The sequence below is a fragment of the Leucoraja erinacea genome, chromosome 23 (genome assembly GCF_028641065.1).
Source record: "Leucoraja erinacea ecotype New England chromosome 23, Leri_hhj_1, whole genome shotgun sequence".
Lineage (NCBI taxonomy): Eukaryota > Metazoa > Chordata > Chondrichthyes > Rajiformes > Rajidae > Leucoraja > Leucoraja erinaceus.
The window spans coordinates 3,423,337-3,444,045 of NC_073399.1; the positions used below are offsets into that span (position 1 = coordinate 3,423,337).

At 40.3% G+C, this 20,709-nt stretch overlaps 1 protein-coding gene across 2 annotated transcripts in view; it reads left to right on the forward strand.

The window, feature by feature from the left end:
- Positions 1–19,517, forward strand: part of wdr45b (WD repeat domain 45B) — a 23,466-nt gene extending 3,949 nt beyond the window's left edge. The window contains exons 2-10 of one of the 2 annotated variants that reach the window (XM_055653679.1): positions 6,923–6,997; positions 8,013–8,114; positions 8,723–8,810; positions 10,363–10,457; positions 11,702–11,892; positions 14,693–14,778; positions 15,573–15,674; positions 17,168–17,289; positions 17,589–19,517. In XM_055653679.1, coding sequence (XP_055509654.1) covers positions 6,923–6,997; positions 8,013–8,114; positions 8,723–8,810; positions 10,363–10,457; positions 11,702–11,892; positions 14,693–14,778; positions 15,573–15,674; positions 17,168–17,289; positions 17,589–17,695 — 968 coding nt within the window. In that variant the 3' untranslated portion in view covers positions 17,696–19,517. Of the gene's footprint in view, positions 1–6,922; positions 7,019–8,012; positions 8,115–8,722; positions 8,811–10,362; positions 10,458–11,701; positions 11,893–14,692; positions 14,779–15,572; positions 15,675–17,167; positions 17,290–17,588 lie in introns of both variants that reach the window. The other variant, XM_055653678.1, reaches the window with a different exon arrangement.
- The last annotated feature ends 1,192 nt before the right edge of the window (positions 19,518–20,709 follow it).

Consider the following 20,709-nt stretch of genomic DNA (forward strand, 5'->3'; position numbering starts at 1 on the left):
TCTTCTTGGTTCGAAATGTATAATCTGATGGTCCAAGTCCAAATGGAAGCAGGGAGTTTCTGCTCTTGGATTAGTCAACATTTTTCCTCTGATGAGCGTACGTAGTTATTTGTGCATCATAATTTTCATTTCTTAGGACTGATTCCACTCGTTCCATGCATCACAGATGACGTTCCTAGTGATGCCCAATATCATCACCTGTTGATCCATAAATGATGTTTTGGGTTAGAATCTTTTTTCACAATGAAGATGGGTTCCCACCTGAAATGCCGTCTGTCTGCTTCGCACTGCACATGCTGCCTGACCTGCTGAATCCTTGCTGAGATGTAGAGTCTAAATTGAGGAGCATTGGTACAACCAGTTAATACGGCTTTCTGATATTATCTGCAGATCTATTCACAGCTTGGTTTTTAATTTGAATGAACAGCATGTCAGTACTGTATAGGGCATCACGATTAGCGTGGTTCTGGGTTGGCGTTGTTGTGGATTCATGCTCATGTTATTTTTGCAATAGGCGCTAAAGGATCTGGATGCCGCCAGGTGAATGTGCAGTCTGTTAGAATAGAGAGTTCTATAGTCTCAGGCTTTCAGCATGGTTTGAAGGAATGGGTTGGGGGTTGAGATTATTGAGAAGATGCTGCGGCCTAATTCAGGCCTAGTAGCCAAGTAAAGCAGCTGTAAAAGAAATGTTTTACAAAGTTCAGGATGCTTACATTCTACTCCAGTTTGAAAGAAAGTGCTGATTTTTATTTTGAGCCTACACAACATTTTTTTAAGGAATGTCGAAGGGAAGTAGCTGAGATTAGAGGGAAAATGTGTACTCATGAGAAGATTTTAGTACATTTATATAAATCACAGGAATGATAAATATATTCTTAAATTTGCTACTTTTACCCCTCGTAGCAAAACTTTTTTCCTCCCAAAACAGGTGTAGCAATGATCTTTCTTCATGAATCAAAACAAAAAATCATTGCACTTGGACAGGACAAATACTGCAAATTGAAGCAAACGGGAGGAAGTATCTCCACAAACTTGCTGAAATGTGCATTTTCTGAATTGGCAACATGATTTTAAAAAGCAATAATCCATGTTTGATTACATATGCAATGTTGGGAATCATTTCCTGAGGTATAATTCACAATGAGCTGCATGATAAGATCTGCTGCAAAAATGTGGTGTTGGATGAAATTCAACCAAGTCAGAAGCTGCAGCGAAATTGATCTTGGAAGCATAAAATAGAGAAGTAAGAAACTAGATTCTGAAATCTTGAGCAAAAAAAAAGGCTGGAGGAACTCCATAGTTCTACACTCTGTAGTTTCTTGGTTAGGTCATGAGAAACAGTGCAGTGTAATTCTCTCATTACTTTAACATTCCATATTTGCAAAATGATTAAGTTGGAATGTACCTTTCCCAATGCATCTTTGGAATGGTATATTTTGACCATCTTGCCCAGGGAGTTTTGGCAGAGGGTAGGCATATCAATCTTAAACTTCATTCCATATTTGAGAATTGCATTAACCTATCAGAGCTGGCAGCTTGTGTGATAGTGTTAAACTTAATATTGCAGCTGTGAACATAAACAGACTAGTCTACCAATGTTCCATGACTGGAAACCACAAAGTATTGAAGCTATAAAAATGGCGGCAAGTCTCAGTTATGGAGTTTATGTATAATTCAAAGTACAACTGCGGGCGTTGGCATCGGTGATACCGTGTTCCTCTCCAGGTTATTCTGTTACAGTCGAAGGTACACACAAAATGCTGGAGTAACTCAGCGGGACAGGCAGCATCGCTGGAGAGAAGGAATGGGTGACGTTTTGGGTAGAAACCCTTCTTCAGACTGATGTCAGGGGAGTGGGCGGTACTGAGATAAAATATAGTCTGAGACAGTAAGACTGGTGGGAGAACTGGGAAGGGGGAGGGGATGGTGAGAGAGAGAGAGAGAGAGCATGGGGGGGGGGGGGGAAGCAAGGACTATTTGAAGTTAGAGAAGTTAATGTTCATACTGCAGGGGTGTAAGCTGCCCAAGCGAAATATGACGAGCTGTTCTTCCAATTTGTGCTGGGCCTCACTCTGACAATGGAGAGGCCCAGGACAGAAAGGTCAGATTGGGAATGGGAGGGGGAGTTAAAGTGCTGAGCAACTGGGAGATCAGGTAGGTTTAGGCATACTGAGCAGAGGTGTTCAGCGAAATGATAGCCGAGCCTGCGCTTGGCCTCACCGATATACAGGAGTCGACAGCTGGAGCAGCGGATACAGTAGATGAGGTTGGAGGAGGTGCAAGTGAAACTCTACCTCGCCTGAAATGACTGTTGGGATCCTTGGACGGAGTCGAGGGGGGAGGTAAAGGGACAGGTGTTGGATCTCCTGCGGTTGCAGGGGAAAGTACCTGGGGAGAGGTTAGTTTGGGTGGGAAGAGACGAGTTGGCCAGGGAGTTGCAGAGGGAACGGTCTCTGCGCGAAGCAGAAATGGGTGGAGATGGGAGGATGTGGCTAGTTGTAGGATCCCGTTGGAGGTGGCAAAAATGTTGGAAGATTATATGCTGTATGCGACAGCTGATGGGGTGGAAGATGAGGACTAGGGGTACTCTGTCATTGTTACGAATAGGGGGAGGGGGAGCAAGAGCGGAGCTGCGGGATCCCCTGACATTTGTCTGAAGAAGGGTCTTGACCCGAAACATCATCCAATCCTTCTCTCCAGAGATGCTGCCTGGTACTCCAGCAGTTTGTGTCCACCTTCGATTTAAACCCGCATCTGCAGTTCTTGACCACACATTCTGTTACAGAAGTTGAAGGTGGCAACTATTTTAAAGCTCTAAATTGACAAGAATTTCAACAACTTCCTTACATAAAAACATTTCAACTCATTCCTAGCCCAAAATGTCGCCTATCTATTTCCTCCAGAGATGCTGCTTGACCCAATGAGTTGCTCCAGTACGTTATATTCTATGCAAGATTTCAGCATCTGCAGTAGCTTGTGTCTACTTGCACAATGTCCTCACTGTCCTGAAGTTTTTGAGCTATAATCAACTGAGGAACACGAGGCCAATATTGTTGCTGTGCAGATGCTGGGGCCCTGAGAAACTGAGCAGTGTAATTTACTCATTACTTTAACTTTCCATATTTGCAAAATGTTTAAGAGTTTGTTCTTAATTCTTAAACTGTTATGTATGCTACCAAGAAATATAAGTTTTTTTAAACTTTCATTGTTGTGACTGGTTCATTGTAATTGATAGAGTAGCAGGCTGTGCCCAATAAAACCTTGCGACTAGCACCAGACAGTGTTACCTTCAGAGGTGAAATCCATGCCACGTCGTGCAGTGCTCAGTTTTGTTTGGGACCTGCAGTGTGTTATAATTTTTCTACAAAGGGCAGAACCCAGACCTGTGATCTTTTTAATTTACCCAAAGCATTTCAAGGTCAGAACTTCACTGCACAGGATCACCTGCCTGCTATTTTGCAGTGACAAGTTCTGATTTTCTTCTCCAAATTGTGGTAAAGAATAATCAGAATTTAAAATTTGTATAGTGTTTGTTGCAACACGACCAAGGACAGCATTCCTCCAGATTCCAGAAGCATGCAATGAATTCAACTTTTCATGTTTACCTTCTCTTGCGCTCCAAAGGTTAACCTTGTTAAACGTGTTTGAAAATGTTGCAAGCACAGATTCATTCTTTGCAACATGTTGTTGCATTGAGGATTGCTATAGTGCTGTGCTGGGAGTTTGCATCGATAGAGGATAATACAAAGGAAGCTGCTGATGGATGTTTGCTCAACTTGGGAGCAAAGTCATGAAAACCGTATTTCTAAAGTTGGCTCGTACCCCTTTTAGATTTGGAATTAATCCAATTCTCTCGTAGTTGGCTTTCCACTATTCCTCCTAAACTTGAGCTTGTTGAAATCCTGGCAGTATTCTAAATTGGAATAATACTTGTTCACCACTCTATAATTACTCTTGTTATGGGCATACTTTTATTTTAAAATCCTAGTTATTTTTCTTAACCATTACATGCTCTCTAACTCCGAAGCCCTGCATTCTTCCAAATGTTTTTTTTGGGTATCCTATTTTTTTGCCAGAGGCTGCTTCAACTCGCCCCAATTCTCCCAAATCATTTCCAAACGCCTTTTAAGCTCCTTTTTCATGCTTCTTAATTGTTTTATCACTTGCATGATATTTTGCATGAATCGGTGTTTAATTTGTGTAAAGCTTGAGCTGCTTTTGCAATGTTTATGGTGTTACGTAACGCAATATAATTGGTTGCAAAGATGAGGATTTTGTAGGGTGCAAATAGCAACTCTATTCCTCCGCAATGGTGTATCCAAACAAGATGATCTTCCAGGTAATTCAGAAAGGATTTTTATCTGCAACATTTAATTCAAATGTGGACTTTGACTCAAAACCTTGTGGATGGTGGGATTACTGAAATATTCTTGATTTGAGAGGATGCTTTTAGAGACCATGGGATAAGGTAATTAATTTGAAGTCAGCCATGATATAATTGAGGGCTTTGAGAGCACTTTTAATTGCAAGGAACCTCTTGACTTTGTGGTTTATCTGATCTTCCTACTCTTTTAATACAAAATATTAAAATACAACGTCTATATGAGTGTCTGATTATGCGAGCATGTGTCAATAGCATGAATTTCATTATATGGTGCCGTGATTTGGAGAAAGACATTGGCATGATCTATGTGGGCCAAGCAAATTGCAGTGTTATATATCACTCATCTACACGGTGCTGCTGAGTAAACAAACATGTGAGTTTGCATTCACAAGAAAATGTAGATGATGGTTTACAAAAACAAGACACAAGGTGTTGGAGTAACTGGGTCAGGCAGCATCTGCCTGGCATGCTGAGTTACTCTAGCACTCTGAATTTGCAGGAGGAGCAAGGCATATGATCATTTAAGCTTGTTTTGGTGTTATGATCAGCCATGATCATGTTGAATGACGGTGCTGGCTCGAAGAGCCGAATGGCCTACTTCTGCACCCATTTTCTCTGTTTCTATGTTTCTATTCCAGATCATGGCTGATTATAAACTCGGCACCATTCCTGTCTACAAATGGCAATCTTTCAGCACCTTTCTTATCGTATACATCTATCCATGCTTTAAAGTTCAGAGGCTCTCCTTCCTCTATTGTTTGAGGAATACCATTCCAAACAGTCATGAATCTGAGAAACAAATTGCAGCTTCTGTCATAATAGGCAGCCCGTTATTTTTAAGCAGTGACTCCTGGTTCTAGATTTTTTTCACATTAATAAAGGTGCCCACTGCCTCATCATTTAAAAGCATCTCAGGATCTTGTATGTTTCAATCAAGTTCCCTCATGCTCTTTTGCAGGTAAGCTTTTGCCTAGCTTGTCCAAAAACCTTCCTCAAAGGACATCCTGAGCATTTCGGGTAATAGTCTAGTAAATCCTCTCAAACTTTGTCCAGTATATCCGGACATTTTGATGTGTTTGCTTGGCTGAATAACCAAAGGTACGAAGCTTCTATCCATGGGATTATTACTGGTCATCAAGTCAGAATACTGCCTAAACAAATATGCACTAAATGTGTAAAATGTGCCTGCTAATTTGTGGACCTTAAAATATGTATTACCCATGTATTAAATTAGGGGGATTCAGTTATTTGGGTCCACTTTGCTATTCAATTAAACAATTGTAGAATGGTTGTGGCAATGGAGAGAGTGCTCCAAATTCCAGTGTGGGAGATGAAAATTAAAAATGGGGATGAATTGAAACTTGAGCTGTTTTACAAATCAGTCTCACAATCTCCTGGCCAGCATAACAAACCCGAGATTGCCATTCTAAAACGAATAGTGATCTAAATCGAGGATCAGTAAACCAGCGGTAATACTTTTCAATAAAAATATCAGCCTACAATATTCCAACTTTTGCTGGTGACATTCTTCAAATGGTCTACAGATTTCTAATCAGTACTGCATTGATCCATGTCCTTTGGCACTCAGCAATCGTTTCACTGAACACCTTCGCTCAGTCCGCCTTGACCTACCTGATCTCCCGGTTGCCAAACACTTTAATTCTCCTTCCCATTCCCACTGACCTTTCTGTCCTAGGCCACCTCCATTGTCAGAGTGAGGCTGATCGCAAAATTGGAGGAACAGCACCTCATATTTTGCTTGGGCAGCTTACAGCCCCATGGTATTAACATTGATTTCTCTAACTTCAAATAACCCCCTGCACTCCCTCTCTCTCCATCCTTCCTCCACCCAAGTCGCACCAGGTTCCCGTTCTCACCTAGCTAACAATGACCTACTTCATTCATCATTGTTACTTTTTTACATATATTTCATTCATTTGTTCTATATCTCTCTCCATCACTCTATATATCTTGTTCCCTTTCCCACTGACTAGTCTGAAGAAGGGTCTCAATCCAAAATGTCTCCCACTCCCTCTCTCCAGAGATGCTGCCTGTCCTGCTGAGATACTCCAGCATTTTGTGACTGTCTTTGGTTTAAGCCAGCATCTGCGGTTCCTTCCTACACTAACCATCAAATGCACATCTATTCTAACCCCACTTTCCTCTCCAAATTACTTCATCACTCCTGTCACCCGCCTATACTTTGGCCAATTAACTGTCGATTTAATATGTTGCTATAAAACGTAACTGCATCACTTATACAATGTTATCCTTCTAGGAATGTTAACCTTTTAAAATACTGGATTTATTCTATTGTGAATTAGTAAAGACTCCTCAGTGGTTATTGTTGAAAGACTATGTTACAGTCTTATTCATTATTCCTTGAATATTCCTAGACTCAACATTTTCTTAATTTGAGGTGGGACATTATTGGTATTATGGGTTTTTTTAAATGAGCTGTGCTTCTGATTAAAATATTCCTTCTCAATACTAAAAATCATGTGAAGAGGCTCAAACCAATCTGTTTCTCAATTGCAGGTTGTTTTGCATGTGGAATGGAAAATGGATTCCGAGTTTATAACACTGATCCATTAAAGGAGAAGGAAAAACAAGGTGAGGCGTATCGCCAGTCAGGTAATGCAGATTTGTGATTTATTCTGCTTTTATTTTTTAAAGTAATTGATAACTTAAGTGTTGAATATACGATCAGTTTTATTTACTTCATCTGATATCCAAAATATAAGTATGATCAGTCATATAAAAACATTTAAGCAAGGGATGAATATTTTAGTTTTGAGATACAGTACGGAAAAAGGCCCTTCGGCCCACCGATTCGACATCCACCAGTGATTCCCGTACACTACGCACGCTAGGAACAATATACAATTTTACCAAGGCAATTAACCTACAAACATGTACGTCTTTGGAGTGTGGGAGGAAACTGGAGCTGATGGAGAAAACCCATGAAGGTCATGGGGAGAACGTACAAACTCCATAAAGACAAGCACCAATAGTCAGAATCGAACACGGGACACTGGCGCTGCAAGGCAGCGACTCTCCTGCTGTGCTACGGTGTAAGAATCTTGTCGCTAGTAGCCATGTTGGACTTCTCTGGAAAGCAGCAAAAAATGCTTGTTTTCTCTGTCAATGTCCTATTTTTAGAATTTTAATATTCAGACATCCTGTACAGATTACCAATGTGAATCTTTTCCTTGTTGACATACAAAACAATAGCAAAGTGCTGCATTATCAGGCATAATCTATTAGATAAATAAATAGTGAGCATTGTTAGGAGCCCCAGAATATCCTACGACATTTTGAAGCAAAATGACATTTTCGATCTCCAATGTTGATTGCTTACTTACTTTTCCTATTGAGCACTAAAATTTGGAATGGCTTATGATAATAATGCAAGTATATGATAGTTCATGTGGAAGATTTGTGCAGTTTGATTGTATTTCTTGTTTCGGTGTAAGATATTTATTTTCCAGCTTAATACACAAGTATGAACAAATTTCACAATCTAATTGGGATGATCATACATTTCTTGATTATACCCATTTGAGCACTTTTGTAATGTTTTATGTTGTATCAGTCTATATTCAGGCAATTGTAACTTCTTTTGCAGAATTTATGGAAGGAGGAGTTGGTCATGTCGAGATGCTTTTTCGATGTAATTATTTAGCTTTGGTCGGAGGTGGTAAGAAGCCCAAGTATCCTCCCAATAAAGGTATATATTGCTCAATGTGGAAATTTGGTCTTAGTCCTTAAAATAGTGGAACACAGTTTGTCATCTGTGCGGATTGAAGGCTGATTTGTGACCTGGTTAAAATGGACGTCCTTAACTTGGGCACAATAATGTAGTGGGTTTTCCTGTGGAGTTAGTTGATTCACTCCAGGCCAGTTCAAGCTTTCAATAGAAAGTTTAGTTGGTTCTATTTTTTGCATTGCTCAATGTCACTGCTCAATGCCTTTTAATAGTGAAGGTTTTGTTTGTGTTTTGTTGTACTTGAATGCAGCATCACAATGTACACATTTAATCATGTATCAGCTTTTGTCTGAAAGTGCTTTTGTATCCACACAACGATTTAGCATGGGCATGGTGCCTTACTATTATTTTGATAGCCAATTCGTGCTTTAATGTTTATCCAAAACTCTCATTTATACTTGGTTATACACCTGGCAGTGCATTTTGGCTTAAATTTACTCTGCGTAGAAGTCAGAATTAAGTTGGGTCGAATCTTTTGAAAGGCTCTGTAAAAAAAATATTTAATTAAATACTTTTTGTAGAATTTGTCATTTTGGGAGAAAATTATGAATTGCTGTGTTGTTTTGCAGTGATGATATGGGATGATTTAAAGAAGAAAACTGTTATTGAAATTGAGTTTTCTACCGAGGTCAAAGCTGTTAAACTGCGGAGAGACAGGTAACTCTTGGAAATTAATCTCCGTTGGAATTTAGTCCCTTTCTTTAATATTTCAATATGCATTGCTAATCTAAAATTCATAGTTTAATTGATTATTACAGAAGACAATGCTCCATTTCCAGCCAACATTTTGCATTTTTATTTTGCTGGATCACGAGCTAAGATGAAGAGAATTATGGCTGATAAACACGGTCCACATTCACCAATGCAGACACATGGACAATAAACCATGGCATCTCTTGTATGGGCTTGTTTTTTTGCTGACCTTTACTACCTCAGGCCTTTTAGAATTAAATAAGTTTTGAAAATTCATGTGCATTATACAAGTTGTTTTCTATAGTTAAAATTACTTCTAAATTTTAATTAACTAATGAACACGGAACTTAATTTTCATCTAAGAATATGCACATTGTCAAAAATGTAGTTGCTTGCAATTACCTACCCATTCTGCAAATGTATTAATGCACGAACTTTGTAGATTTTCCTGCTTTTAACTGCTGTGCTGTGATAATAACAGCTTTTCATCTACGTTGGGAGTCAGATTGTAAAGGGGCTTTAGAAGACAATGGAACGCAGGTTCAATGATTCTTAGGCTTTAACAGAGCTAGTAAATTGCTTGCTTGCCAGCTAATGCGTCTGTGGATGCTGCTCTTGTTCCAGCCCTGGGATGCCCATGTTAAGTATTTTTGTTCAGAACTACCACATTAAATGGAGAAGCACATCGCTCAAGGTTAATTGGATATGAGAGGAAGCATGAGGGGCTGACTTATTTAAAATGCATGTAATTGCTAACTTAGAAATAGGAAATCTCATTAGTTTGCAAGTGTGTGATTACCTATAGATCCTAAAGAAGGTGGGTCAGGTGCCGTGTGAGCTCCTGACCTATAGCTTCCTTTGCTTAAAAATTGTGGTATCACTCAACTCATTTCTAAAATGTTTTGTTAATAAGGACTTGTCAATGTGGATTTGCATGAAGAAAGGTGTCAAACCAACAATTGAATATTTTGAGGAGATAACAAGCGGGAGGGGTGATGAGAGAAATCCAATTAGTGTAGTTTGTGTTAATGTAAGCGTGGGTTTTGCCAGGATCTGACATAGCGGCTGAATCTATAAAGTAAAAGCCTATGGGATCAAAGTGCTATGTTAGGATCTAATTTTTAAATCAGGAAGAAGACTTCATTCTCTGGAAAGAACAAAATGGTTTTGTCATTTGGACAGAAAAATGGCAAATGAGAATTTAATCCAGAAAGATGAGAGGTAATGATTTGGGGGGAAGTGCAGCATGGAATGGAATACCCACTGAATGGCAGATTAATGAGTGGTGTAAAATAACTAGAACGTTTTGCAGTGTTTCTCCACTAATCCTTCAATTGCAGGACGGGTCAATAAGGTCGTTTAAGAGGTATATGTAATGTTTTCTTTTCCTGAGAGAGTATAGGAAGATGAGGGGTTAACTACATTTTCTACTTGAGCTTTTGGAAAGCCTTGGATACTATTTTAATTCATGACTTCTCTCTCAATCCCACCACCAACTTTATTTCCCTTGTTACAGGATTGTGGTTGTTCTGGATTCCATGATTAAAGTCTTCACATTTACTCACAATCCACATCAACTCCATGTCTTTGAAACATGCTACAACCCAAAAGGTAAGTTATATTTTTCAGGGTAGATGATCAGAGCTGCTCTGTTTTTTTTCTGCTATTGACAAGGATCACAAGGCTCGTCAGAAATTTGGTGACTTTTTTATCTGTGGGTAAATGTTGAATTCTCCGTTGCCACTACGCATTGTTGATGTTCAGCAAACTGTTACATATCCCAAAAACTTACGTGTAGTCATTGGTATTATGTAGAACATTACAGCACAGGAAGGGGCCTTCAGCCCATAGTATAAATGCTGAAATGCTGAACTGATTTCAACTGCCCTCACATGATCAATATCCCTCTATTCTCTGCACTTCATGTGCCTATCTGAAAGCCTGTAAAATGCCACTATCGTATCTGCCTCCACCCCCACCCCATGTAATGTGTTCCAGGCCCTCAACACCCTCGATGTAAAAAAAATTGCCCTGCACGTCTCCATTCAACTTTCCCCCTCTCACCTTACATCTTCGCCCTCTAGTGTTAAACATTTCTACCCTGAGGGGGGGAAAAGGTTCTGGCTGTAGACCTTGTAACTTTATATACCTCTATAAAGTATTTCCCCAACCTCTGACATTCCAGAGAAAATGATCCATGTCTATCCAACCCCTTCCTGTAGCTGAAACCTTCAAATCCCGGAGCACAGGCTGGCTCAATAGTAAATCTGACTGACAAAAACACATGTAAAATCAAGGGCTGCTAGTGAAGTGCATATTTAGTAGAAACACACTTTTGGTAATAGCAGCAAAATGAAGTGAGTGACCAAATTAACAGTCAATTCCATTTATTTTCTGCACTCAAATCATGTTATCTAAGTGATTTGTAAAAAAATGTATACTCTTGATGAGATGACATCTGCAATTGTGTATTTTGCTTCCGATATTTCATTTACATCGTGAAGGGCTAAGTCAGGGTTGGGCAACCTTGTTCTGCATAGGGGCCGGGACGCATGTCTGTGAGCGGATGGCGGGCCACATCTATCACATGTACACGTGGATCCCGCCCGGGATGGCAGGCATCAAATCACGTGTTCACAGAGGGTAGACAAAAATAGCTGGAGAAGCTCGGCGGGTGAGGCAGCCTCATGCAATCCTTGCATATCTCACCTGCTGATTTTCTCCAGCAACTGCAGATGGATGTTTTGAATTCAGACTTCTGTGGCTTAAGTGTGACACGCTTTAAAAACCTTGAATGTTTGTGAGTTTCCAGGACCGATTAACTGCAATTTTGTTCTTTTGTCTCCATTTTGCAGGATTGTGCGTCCTTTGTCCAAACAGCAACAATTCACTTCTCGCATTTCCAGGAACCCACACTGGGCATGTGCAAATCGTAGACTTGGCCAGCACTGAAAAGCCTCCAGTTGACATACCTGCACATGAAGGAGCTTTGTGCTGCATTGCTTTAAACCTTCAGGGAACTCGCATTGCCACAGCTTCAGAAAAGGTCAGTGCGGACATTGAGGGAAGAAATTGTCTTTTTCTTTGCTTGTTGAATATTGTTTTGCTTCTCCAGTCGAATAAGCACCTTTATTAATTAGGAACTTGATTTTACAATTATTTCCCAGATGGTGAGGATAATTTAACAGCTTGTGTGTTTACCATTGTCTATTTAGTCAAATTCACATATCAAATAACTAAAGTTTAAAGATATGTAGTAAAGGTGCTTAAACTCTGGTGCTGAGGCTCAACGAAGAAGAGTGATGTCAGGCAGAGCCGTAGTGGTGGGAGACACGATAGTCAGAGGTGCGGACAGGAGATTCTGCGAGACTCCAGGATGGAGTGTTGCCTCCCTGGTGCCAGGGCCCAGGACCTCACGGAGCGGCTGCACGGCATACTCAAGAGTGAGGGGGAGCAGCCGGAGGTTGTTGTGCATGTTGGCATGACTGATATAGGTCAGAAGAGGAAGGAGGTTCTGCAACACAAGTTTACGAAATTAGGTAGAAGACTGAAAAGCAGGACCTGCAGGGTAATGATCTCAGGATCGCTTCCAGTACATCGTTCTACTGAAGGCAAGAACAGGAAGATAAGGGAAATGAATGTGTGGCTGAGGAGTTGGTGCAGGGGCAAGGATTTAGATTTCTGGATCACCGAGATCTCTTCTGGGGCAGGGGTGACCTGTACAAAAGGGAGGGGAGGACCAACATCCCAGCGGGCAGTGTTGCTAACGCTACACAGGAGGGTTTAAACTAGATTGGTGGGGGGGTGGGGGAATCTTGTGCAGGACAGAGGCACATGAGAAACTAGAAGTTGGTATGGAGGGTGGTGTGAGGAAGGTTCGTGGACAGAATAGGCAGGTGAAAGACGGAGAGCGAGGAAGGAAGGTTAGTTTATGGGTTAGTCAGCCATGATCATATTGAATGGCGGAGCAGGCTCGAAGGGCCAAATGGCCTACTGCTGCACCTATTTTCCATGTTTAAACTGCACGTATTTTAATGCAAGGGGCCTAACGGGTAAGGCAAATGAGCTCAGGGCATGGAGATACGTGCTACTGGGATGTTGTAGCCAAGACTGAAACCGGGTTAAGGAAGGGGGAGGACTGGCAGCTCAATGTGCCTCTTTTTAAGTGGCTGCAGGGAAAACGCTGGGAGCAATAGGCTGCTGAGTTGGAAAATTACTAGAGAGTATTCTGAGGGATAGGCTATACAGGCATTTGGATGGGCAAGGGCTGATTAGGGACAGTCCGCATGGATTTGTACGTGGAAGGTCGTGTCTCACAAGTCTGATTTTTTTACAGACATGATCAAAAAGGTTGATGAGAGCAGAGATGTAGATGTTGTGTACATGGATTTCAGCAAAGCATTCGACAAGGTTCCGCATGGTAGGCTGCTCTGGAAGGTTAGATCGCATGGGATCCAAGGAGAGATAGCTGAACAGATAGCAAATTGGCTCCATGGAAGGAAGCAGAGGGTGATGGTGGAAGGTTGCTTCTCAGACTGGAGGCCTGTGACTAGTGGTGTGCCCCAGGGTTCGGTGCTGGGGCCATTACTGTTTGTCATCTACATCAATGATTTGGATGAGAACATACTGGGCAAGATTAGCAAGTTTGCTGATGATACAAAAGTGAGTGGTTTTGCAGGTAGTGAAGATGGTTGTGAATGATTGCAGCAGGATCTGGATCGATTAGCCAGGTGGGCGGAGGAATGTTGATGGAATTTAATACAGAGACGTGTGAGGTGTTGCATTTTGGGACGTCGAACAGGGGCAGGACCTACACAGTAAATGGGAGGCCTCTGCATAGTGTTGTTGAGCAGAGGGATCTAGGAGTACAGGTGCATGGTTCTTTGAAGGTCGAGTCGCAGGTAGATAAGGTGGTTAACAAGGCTTTTGGCACTTTGGCCTACATCAGTCAGAGTATTGAGTATAGATGTTGGGAGGTCATGTTGCAGTTGTATAAGATGTTGGTGAGACAGCATTTAGAATATTATGTTCAGTTCTGGGCACCATGTTATAGTCAAGCTTGAAAGGGTTCAGAAATGATTTACAAGGATGTTGCCAGGATAGAGGGTGTGAGCTACAGGGAGAGGTTGAGTAGGCTGGGTCTCTATTCTATGGAGCGCAGGAGGATGAGGGGAGATCTTATAGAGGTGTACAAAATCATGAGAGGAATAGATTGGGTAAATGCACAGTCTCTTGCCCAGAGTAGGGGAATCGAGGGCCAGAGGACATAGGTTCAAGGTGAAGGGGAAAAGATTTAATAAGAATCTGAGGGGTAATGTTTTCACACAAAGAGTGGTGGGTGTATGGAACAAGCTGCTAGAGGAGGTAGTTGAGGCTGGGACTATCCCATTGTGTAAGAAACAAGAGACAGGTACACGGATAGGACAGAATTGGAGGGATATGGACCAAGCACAGGTAAGTGGGACTAGTGTAGCTGGGACATGTTGGCCGGTGTGTGGGCAAGTTGGGCCGAAGGGCCTGTTTCCACTCTGTATTACTCTGAAAAGTTTTGATAATTTCACCAACAGTAGGGTATTAGATAAAATGCAGAATTCTAGAATATTAATAAATGTCAAACAATAATTGGAACTTTGTGAACTCAAGTAACTTGAAAATCATTGTAATATTACTCCTATCCAATGTCCAAATATTTACCATCTAGCAGCAATAAACTGGTATAAGTGACTCGAATTTTTGGATGCAAGCTAAAAGCTAACTTTATAAAATTGATTCTAAATCAATGATTTGTAGTTTAAATTATAACATTGAATATGTATTTTAAGAAGTGCTTTATATCTTTGTCACAGGGAACCTTGGTCCGAGTTTTTGACACTACTACAGGGCAACTCATTCAAGAGTTGAGGAGGGGGTCACAAGCAGCAAATATCTATTGGTATGTTTAAAACACTGCAGCCTGCATTAATACCTTTCAACATCGGTTAACTAATTTTGTGTTAAGAATATGGTATATTCTTCTATTCTTTTGTCTCTTCATCTCTGGCTTTTGTCCAACCATCTGTCCAGATGCTCCAGCATTGTCATTTTTCCAATTGTCACTTTTTTTTACTAAGTTGTAGTGTCTTCTACAGAGCATTTTTAGAAGTTTCCTGGTTCTACATTGTGATGTAACCCTGCATAATCTGAACAAGTTGCTTCCATTTCTAAAATCTCAATATTATGATTTACGTTTTGGCAATTAAACAATTCCGGAGTGTATTTGTTTGGATTGCGATTCAAATGTAAAAGATGATGGTGAATAGAGATGATGGTGAAATGAGAGGTGACATTTATTTGGTTGGAAGTCCTTGTAGTTCTCTCCCTCAAGGTTGGTGGGAGCAGAGTGAATATCTTTAAGGCATGGGTAAAGACTTGAGCACTGTGAAGAAAGGTTACTGTATGGAGACATCCAGTGGAGATGAGGTTACAATCAGGTCGACTTTGATCTTTTTAAATGGTGAAGCAGGTCTGGGCTCATACCTTTCTGTGTCTATACCCATCAGTGGGGTAGATTGGCATTGTCTGCTCCTGTTCATCCCCTCCATTCTTTTGACTACTGTTCAATAACAGGAAAAAAATCACACATTTTGCTGCTTACAAAACCAGAGACTGAGGGTGGGGGGATTGTATTGGACAGTTGAAATTGTGTTTTTTTTCCCCTGTAGCAATAATGAACATTTTGTCTTGCAGCATTAATTTTAATCAAGATGCTTCTTTAATCTGCGTGTCAAGTGATCATGGGACTGTTCATATTTTTGCAGCCGAGGATCCCAAAAGAAACAAACAGTCCAGGTAAATAATGAGATTTACAAACGGGTACATCGACTTCTCTTTAAACAGTTGCATTTATATTGGAAATTGTTAACAAAATGCCTTCCATGCCAATTTACATGGTATAATCTTCTCTTCTGGTTCTGCTGAACAAAGAAAGTCAGGAATAATGATTTTAGAAATGTGAATGTTGTACATGAATGACCTTGTCTGATTTAGAACTTGGAATTTGCTTAAAATATTTCAGCCAGTTACATTAGAATGGCAGCAGCCTTTAAGCTTATTTCGTTCAATTAGGTAATGTTTGATTTTAATGTCAATTTGACACCCACTTTTACTTCCTTAACCATATGTTCCCTTAAAAAAGATTTTTCAAAAATTTGAATTAATTCAGTATCCAGGCTCTCTTGGAGGTAAATTCCAGATGTTCACCATGTCATGCAGTGAGTTTATACTGATTTCAAATTCTTATTTTAATGAATTCTTTAATCGCTTCAGATTATTTGGTTTGGTCAACCCAACCATTTGAATTTGAAGGTATACAATTATGTACTCATAATTTAACCTTTAATCCTCTAGCATCATATACAATGCAATACCGTTTATTGTCATTTGAACCTCAAATGAAGTTCAAACGAAATTTGGTTTCTGCAATCATGCAAGAAAAGAACCAAGGCACACACCAACACAATTTACACAAACATCCATCACAGTGAATCTCCTCCTCACTGTGATGGAAGGCAAAGTCTTGTCTCTCCCCTGCTCTCCATTCTTCTCCCGATGTCAGTCAAAGCCCCCGTGGGCGATGGTAAGTCCCGCAGCCATTAAGGCCGCGCTCTGTGTCTTGACGTTGGAGCCATCAGCGGGCGCTAGCAAGTCCCGCGGCCGTTAAAGCCGCACCGGGCGATGCAAGGCCCCACTCCGGGTCGTTTTCAACCCCACAATTCAGTTGCCGTTGCGGGAGCTCTGAAAAGCGGCCTCCCACCAGGGACCCGCGAGTTCCCGATGTCACTGTCCACCGGGCCTGCGGCAGGCGCCTTCGAATCTCTGGAGTCGGGCCGCAGGAGCGCGCCACCACAGCTCCTCCCGTTCCGAACTCGGCCATCTCCATGATGGTAGGTCCGCAGGCTCCGCGACTGGAGCCCCCATGTCGTTCCGGTTGGAGGCCACTCCATGGTGCTAGGCCCCAATGACAATGGAGACCTGACAGGGAATAGGCCGGGTCCCCCGTATAGGGAAGAGATTATAAAGTTCCCTCCCCCCAAACAGGCGGACTGCAGAGGCCACTGCAACGCTGGTCGCGCTGCCCGATATTGTCATATCTTCAGATGTCAATGTGAATGGGCCAAAATTCATATTACAAGGAGATTGCCGTCATCATGTATTTTGCAAATGCTGGATCTAAATATTTTGAAATGCCATATTATTTTGGTAGATACGCTGTTTTATTAGTAACTAATTTCTTTCTTCACTATCTTCCTTTCCCTTCCTGACTCCCACCTCTCTGATTGCAGTTTAGCATCTGCAAGCTTCCTTCCAAAATACTTCAGCTCGAAGTGGAGCTTTTCCAAGTTTCAGGTTCCTTCTGGGTCACCTTGTATCTGTGCCTTCGGTGCTGAGACAAACGCTGTTGTGGGTAAGTTTCATTCTCTTCCACTCACCGGCCTGTAATGTAGATATGAAATGCAAATGTGCAGATTCTGCATATGTAGAGAATTGCACACATGCAGAGAGATGATCATGCTTCTGTGAAGAGTGCATCTACAGTATTATGTATGGCATTTGTCTTTTTTTAAGAAGGAATGTAAATGTATTAGAAATAGTTCAGAGACACTTTATGAAAACATGAAATTATTTTCTATTTTAATGAAAGAGTAAAACAATTGTCATGTTTAAAGCCAGATTTAATGCAATAATGGATTTATTTCATTGCAGCAATTTGCGCTGATGGCAGCTATTACAAATTTTTATTCAACACCAAAGGTGAATGCACCCGTGATGTATATGCTCAATTCCTGGAAATGACAGACGACAAGATATGAATACAAATGACATGATTACAAATAATTTACAAACAAATGTATTGCTGTGTTGTATCCTGCCTTCTCAAAGGACAGTGTTAAACGACTAAACTAAGGAAGATAATGAACCTTTGGATGGACCACTGAAAGAACAGCATACTCTTACTTCCATATTATTTGTCATTTTCCTATTTTCAATCTTTCAGAGTTGAGAAGAATCCTCTAAAGTAAATAGAAAGACAAACATAGTGACCACAGAGACATTACCAAATCTTCAGCCTTTTATATTAAAACAAAGTGAACTAACTGTGCCTGTTTAAACTTGTATCTGGATGTTTACAGTATGAAATTTGATAGCAGCCAGTCAGGTCACTCAATGTGTGCTATACCTGATAATAAAGATTGTTTTTTGTCTGCTGAGAGTTGTGTGCTCATGCCGAGCATCATCTTGGAGGAGGGGACAGTTGTCATCTATTCATCGTAAGTGTGGTCAGTGTATGTGGAAAATGTTCAATGGAAATTGCACAACTGAACTATTAACTTGAGATCAGTTAATGGAATAGATTTATATTGTATTGTTTATGCAATTTGGGGTCCAAGCACAAGGTTAAACTGCTGTTTGCTTTGAACAGGATGCCCAATTTGTTAGTCACTTATGTGCATACAGTACAAAGCATTTAGAATTGAAGAACCTTAATATAAACTGCACACAAACATCTTGTCTGGATCGAAAGGAGATTTAAATACGTTTCACTGATAGAGACAATTCTATCTAACAAACCGGCAATCTGGGTAAAAAATGATATAAATTGATAAAGGAATGGTCATTGTAGATTTTGCAGAATAAACCATTACAAACAGTTGTATAAATGGAGCAGTTTAAGACGGTTCATTGGTCATGTTAAATTGTTTGAGACTTCAGAATTTATGCTCTATTTTCAATAGAAATTTAACAGCTTTCAGTTCTGATAGTTAGTCGTGTGAAATAATCACACCTTAATTCACTAGTTGGCAACATTTTTTTTAAACATCTGATTTACATTCTAATTTAACTTGTCAAGCAGGTAAAATTTTGGGCAAATATTCATGTTTAACCAGAATGATTTTTGAATAGAAGTTTGCTCACCTCTGGTGGATTGATTATGCAGGAGGGAAGTATTTGGAATGACTTCAGTTCCCCCGGAAAGTGTCAGAATAGACTTGAGAGAAACTTTAAAATGTTCATTTATTTAACCAGACCTATATAGATTTACGAAGAATTTCCTGTTGCAATACAATTTATTTGGAAATCGAACCAGTAATCTGAGTTTATGGCCAGAAGACCAATGTAACTGACAGCGTACATGGCAATGTTACACTACTTCTAACTTGTATTTTAAAATCTGAACTGCAGCACTACACCTCGATTTAAAATTGCAATAGGACAAACCACATGTGGACATTTTGAAGAATTCAGCTTTTGAGAAAATGCTTCCAGGAAACAAGAAATTACATTTGAAACTGTATTGAGTTAGTAAGTGATCACATGGTTAGCTACTTTCACTATAGCTTTTTTATATAAGGCCACTTTTTTTTTCTCCAGTAATTGTACAGCTATTGAATTGGAGGATAACTTTCATAGAACACATTTCTTTAATACTAACCAGTGTTTATAAGCACCTTTCAATTCTGGAATTATAAATTAAAATCAAGTAAATGTATATAGGTTTGTGTGCATGTAAATTGTTAATGAGCTCAGTTACATCCACTTTTTACTAAAAAATGTTTATTAAATTTTTCATGTTTGACCATTTGTGTATAATTTGCTGTTTCACTGCCTTAATAAAGGGTCATATAGTCTTCAGTAGTTGTTACTAATTAAATGTGTTACCACAGTAAAATCTATTTTAACGAATAGTATTTAAATTTGAACAGATATGGTCAAAGTAGTATTCCAGACTGGGTTGCATTGAAAAAAATTGGCATGTCGTGGAGTTTCTCCAATTGTCTGCATGTCACGCGTCTCATTTTATTACAATTAAATTGAGACGTCTTAATTCCAATAGCCTGCAGCCCCTAGTGGTGGTTAGTTCTATTAATATCAGCATTTAATGGTAAGAGAATTTTAATTTTGAGCCTTTAGCCTGCAACTGCTGCTCCACCAAGCTCAATCTCCCACTCGAATGGTAAATATACTGTAGTCTATTATAATTGCTGAAACAAAATGTTGCATTTTCCCCAGAGTTGGGGACTTATTTTCAGAATCTTAAGGCACTGTCCTGCTGAAGTAACAACTCACACAATACTATGCGATTGAAAAGAAACTAGGGCTTCACACATACCACCGTTTCCTGCAAATTCTAAACATTTCCAATTCTCATTTCCACATCTCTGCCCTGAATAGCATTTTCTCCTTTATCTACTGCTGTCCTTGAAGACTTGTTTGGGAATGCTCTGAAATTACAAAGCACAAAAACAAGTCTTTCAGCCCAACTTATCCCACACTTTCTCTGCTGCAATAGACTATCCAAGACATTCCGATTAACTCCCCTAGTTTTTCTTCTCTCCTCTATTATCAGAGTGAGGCCCAGTCCAAATTGGAGGAACAGCACCTCATATTTCACTTGGGTAGTTTACACCCCAGCAGTATGAACATTGACTTCTCTAACTGCAGATAGCCCTTGCTTTCTCTCTCCATCCCCCTTCCCAGTTCTCCCACGAGTCTTACTGTCTCCGACTCCATTCTATCTTTGTCCCGCCCCCTCCCCCGACATCAGTCTGAAGATGGGTCTCGACCCGAAACACCGCCCATTCCTTCTCTCTAGAGATGCTGCCTCACCCGCTGACTTACTCCAACATTATGTCTACCTTCACAAAAGGTCTGGCCTGATAAATTGTGGAATGATAGGTATGTGTGCACTTGATAAGGAAGGCAACAAAGTAGAAAGGCAAATTCAACACATCCTTTCTGAAAGTTGCCGATGGAATCCTGGAAACATAGATATTATAATTTGAATATCCTATTGCGACATCCACATTTCTACAAAGATCAACTT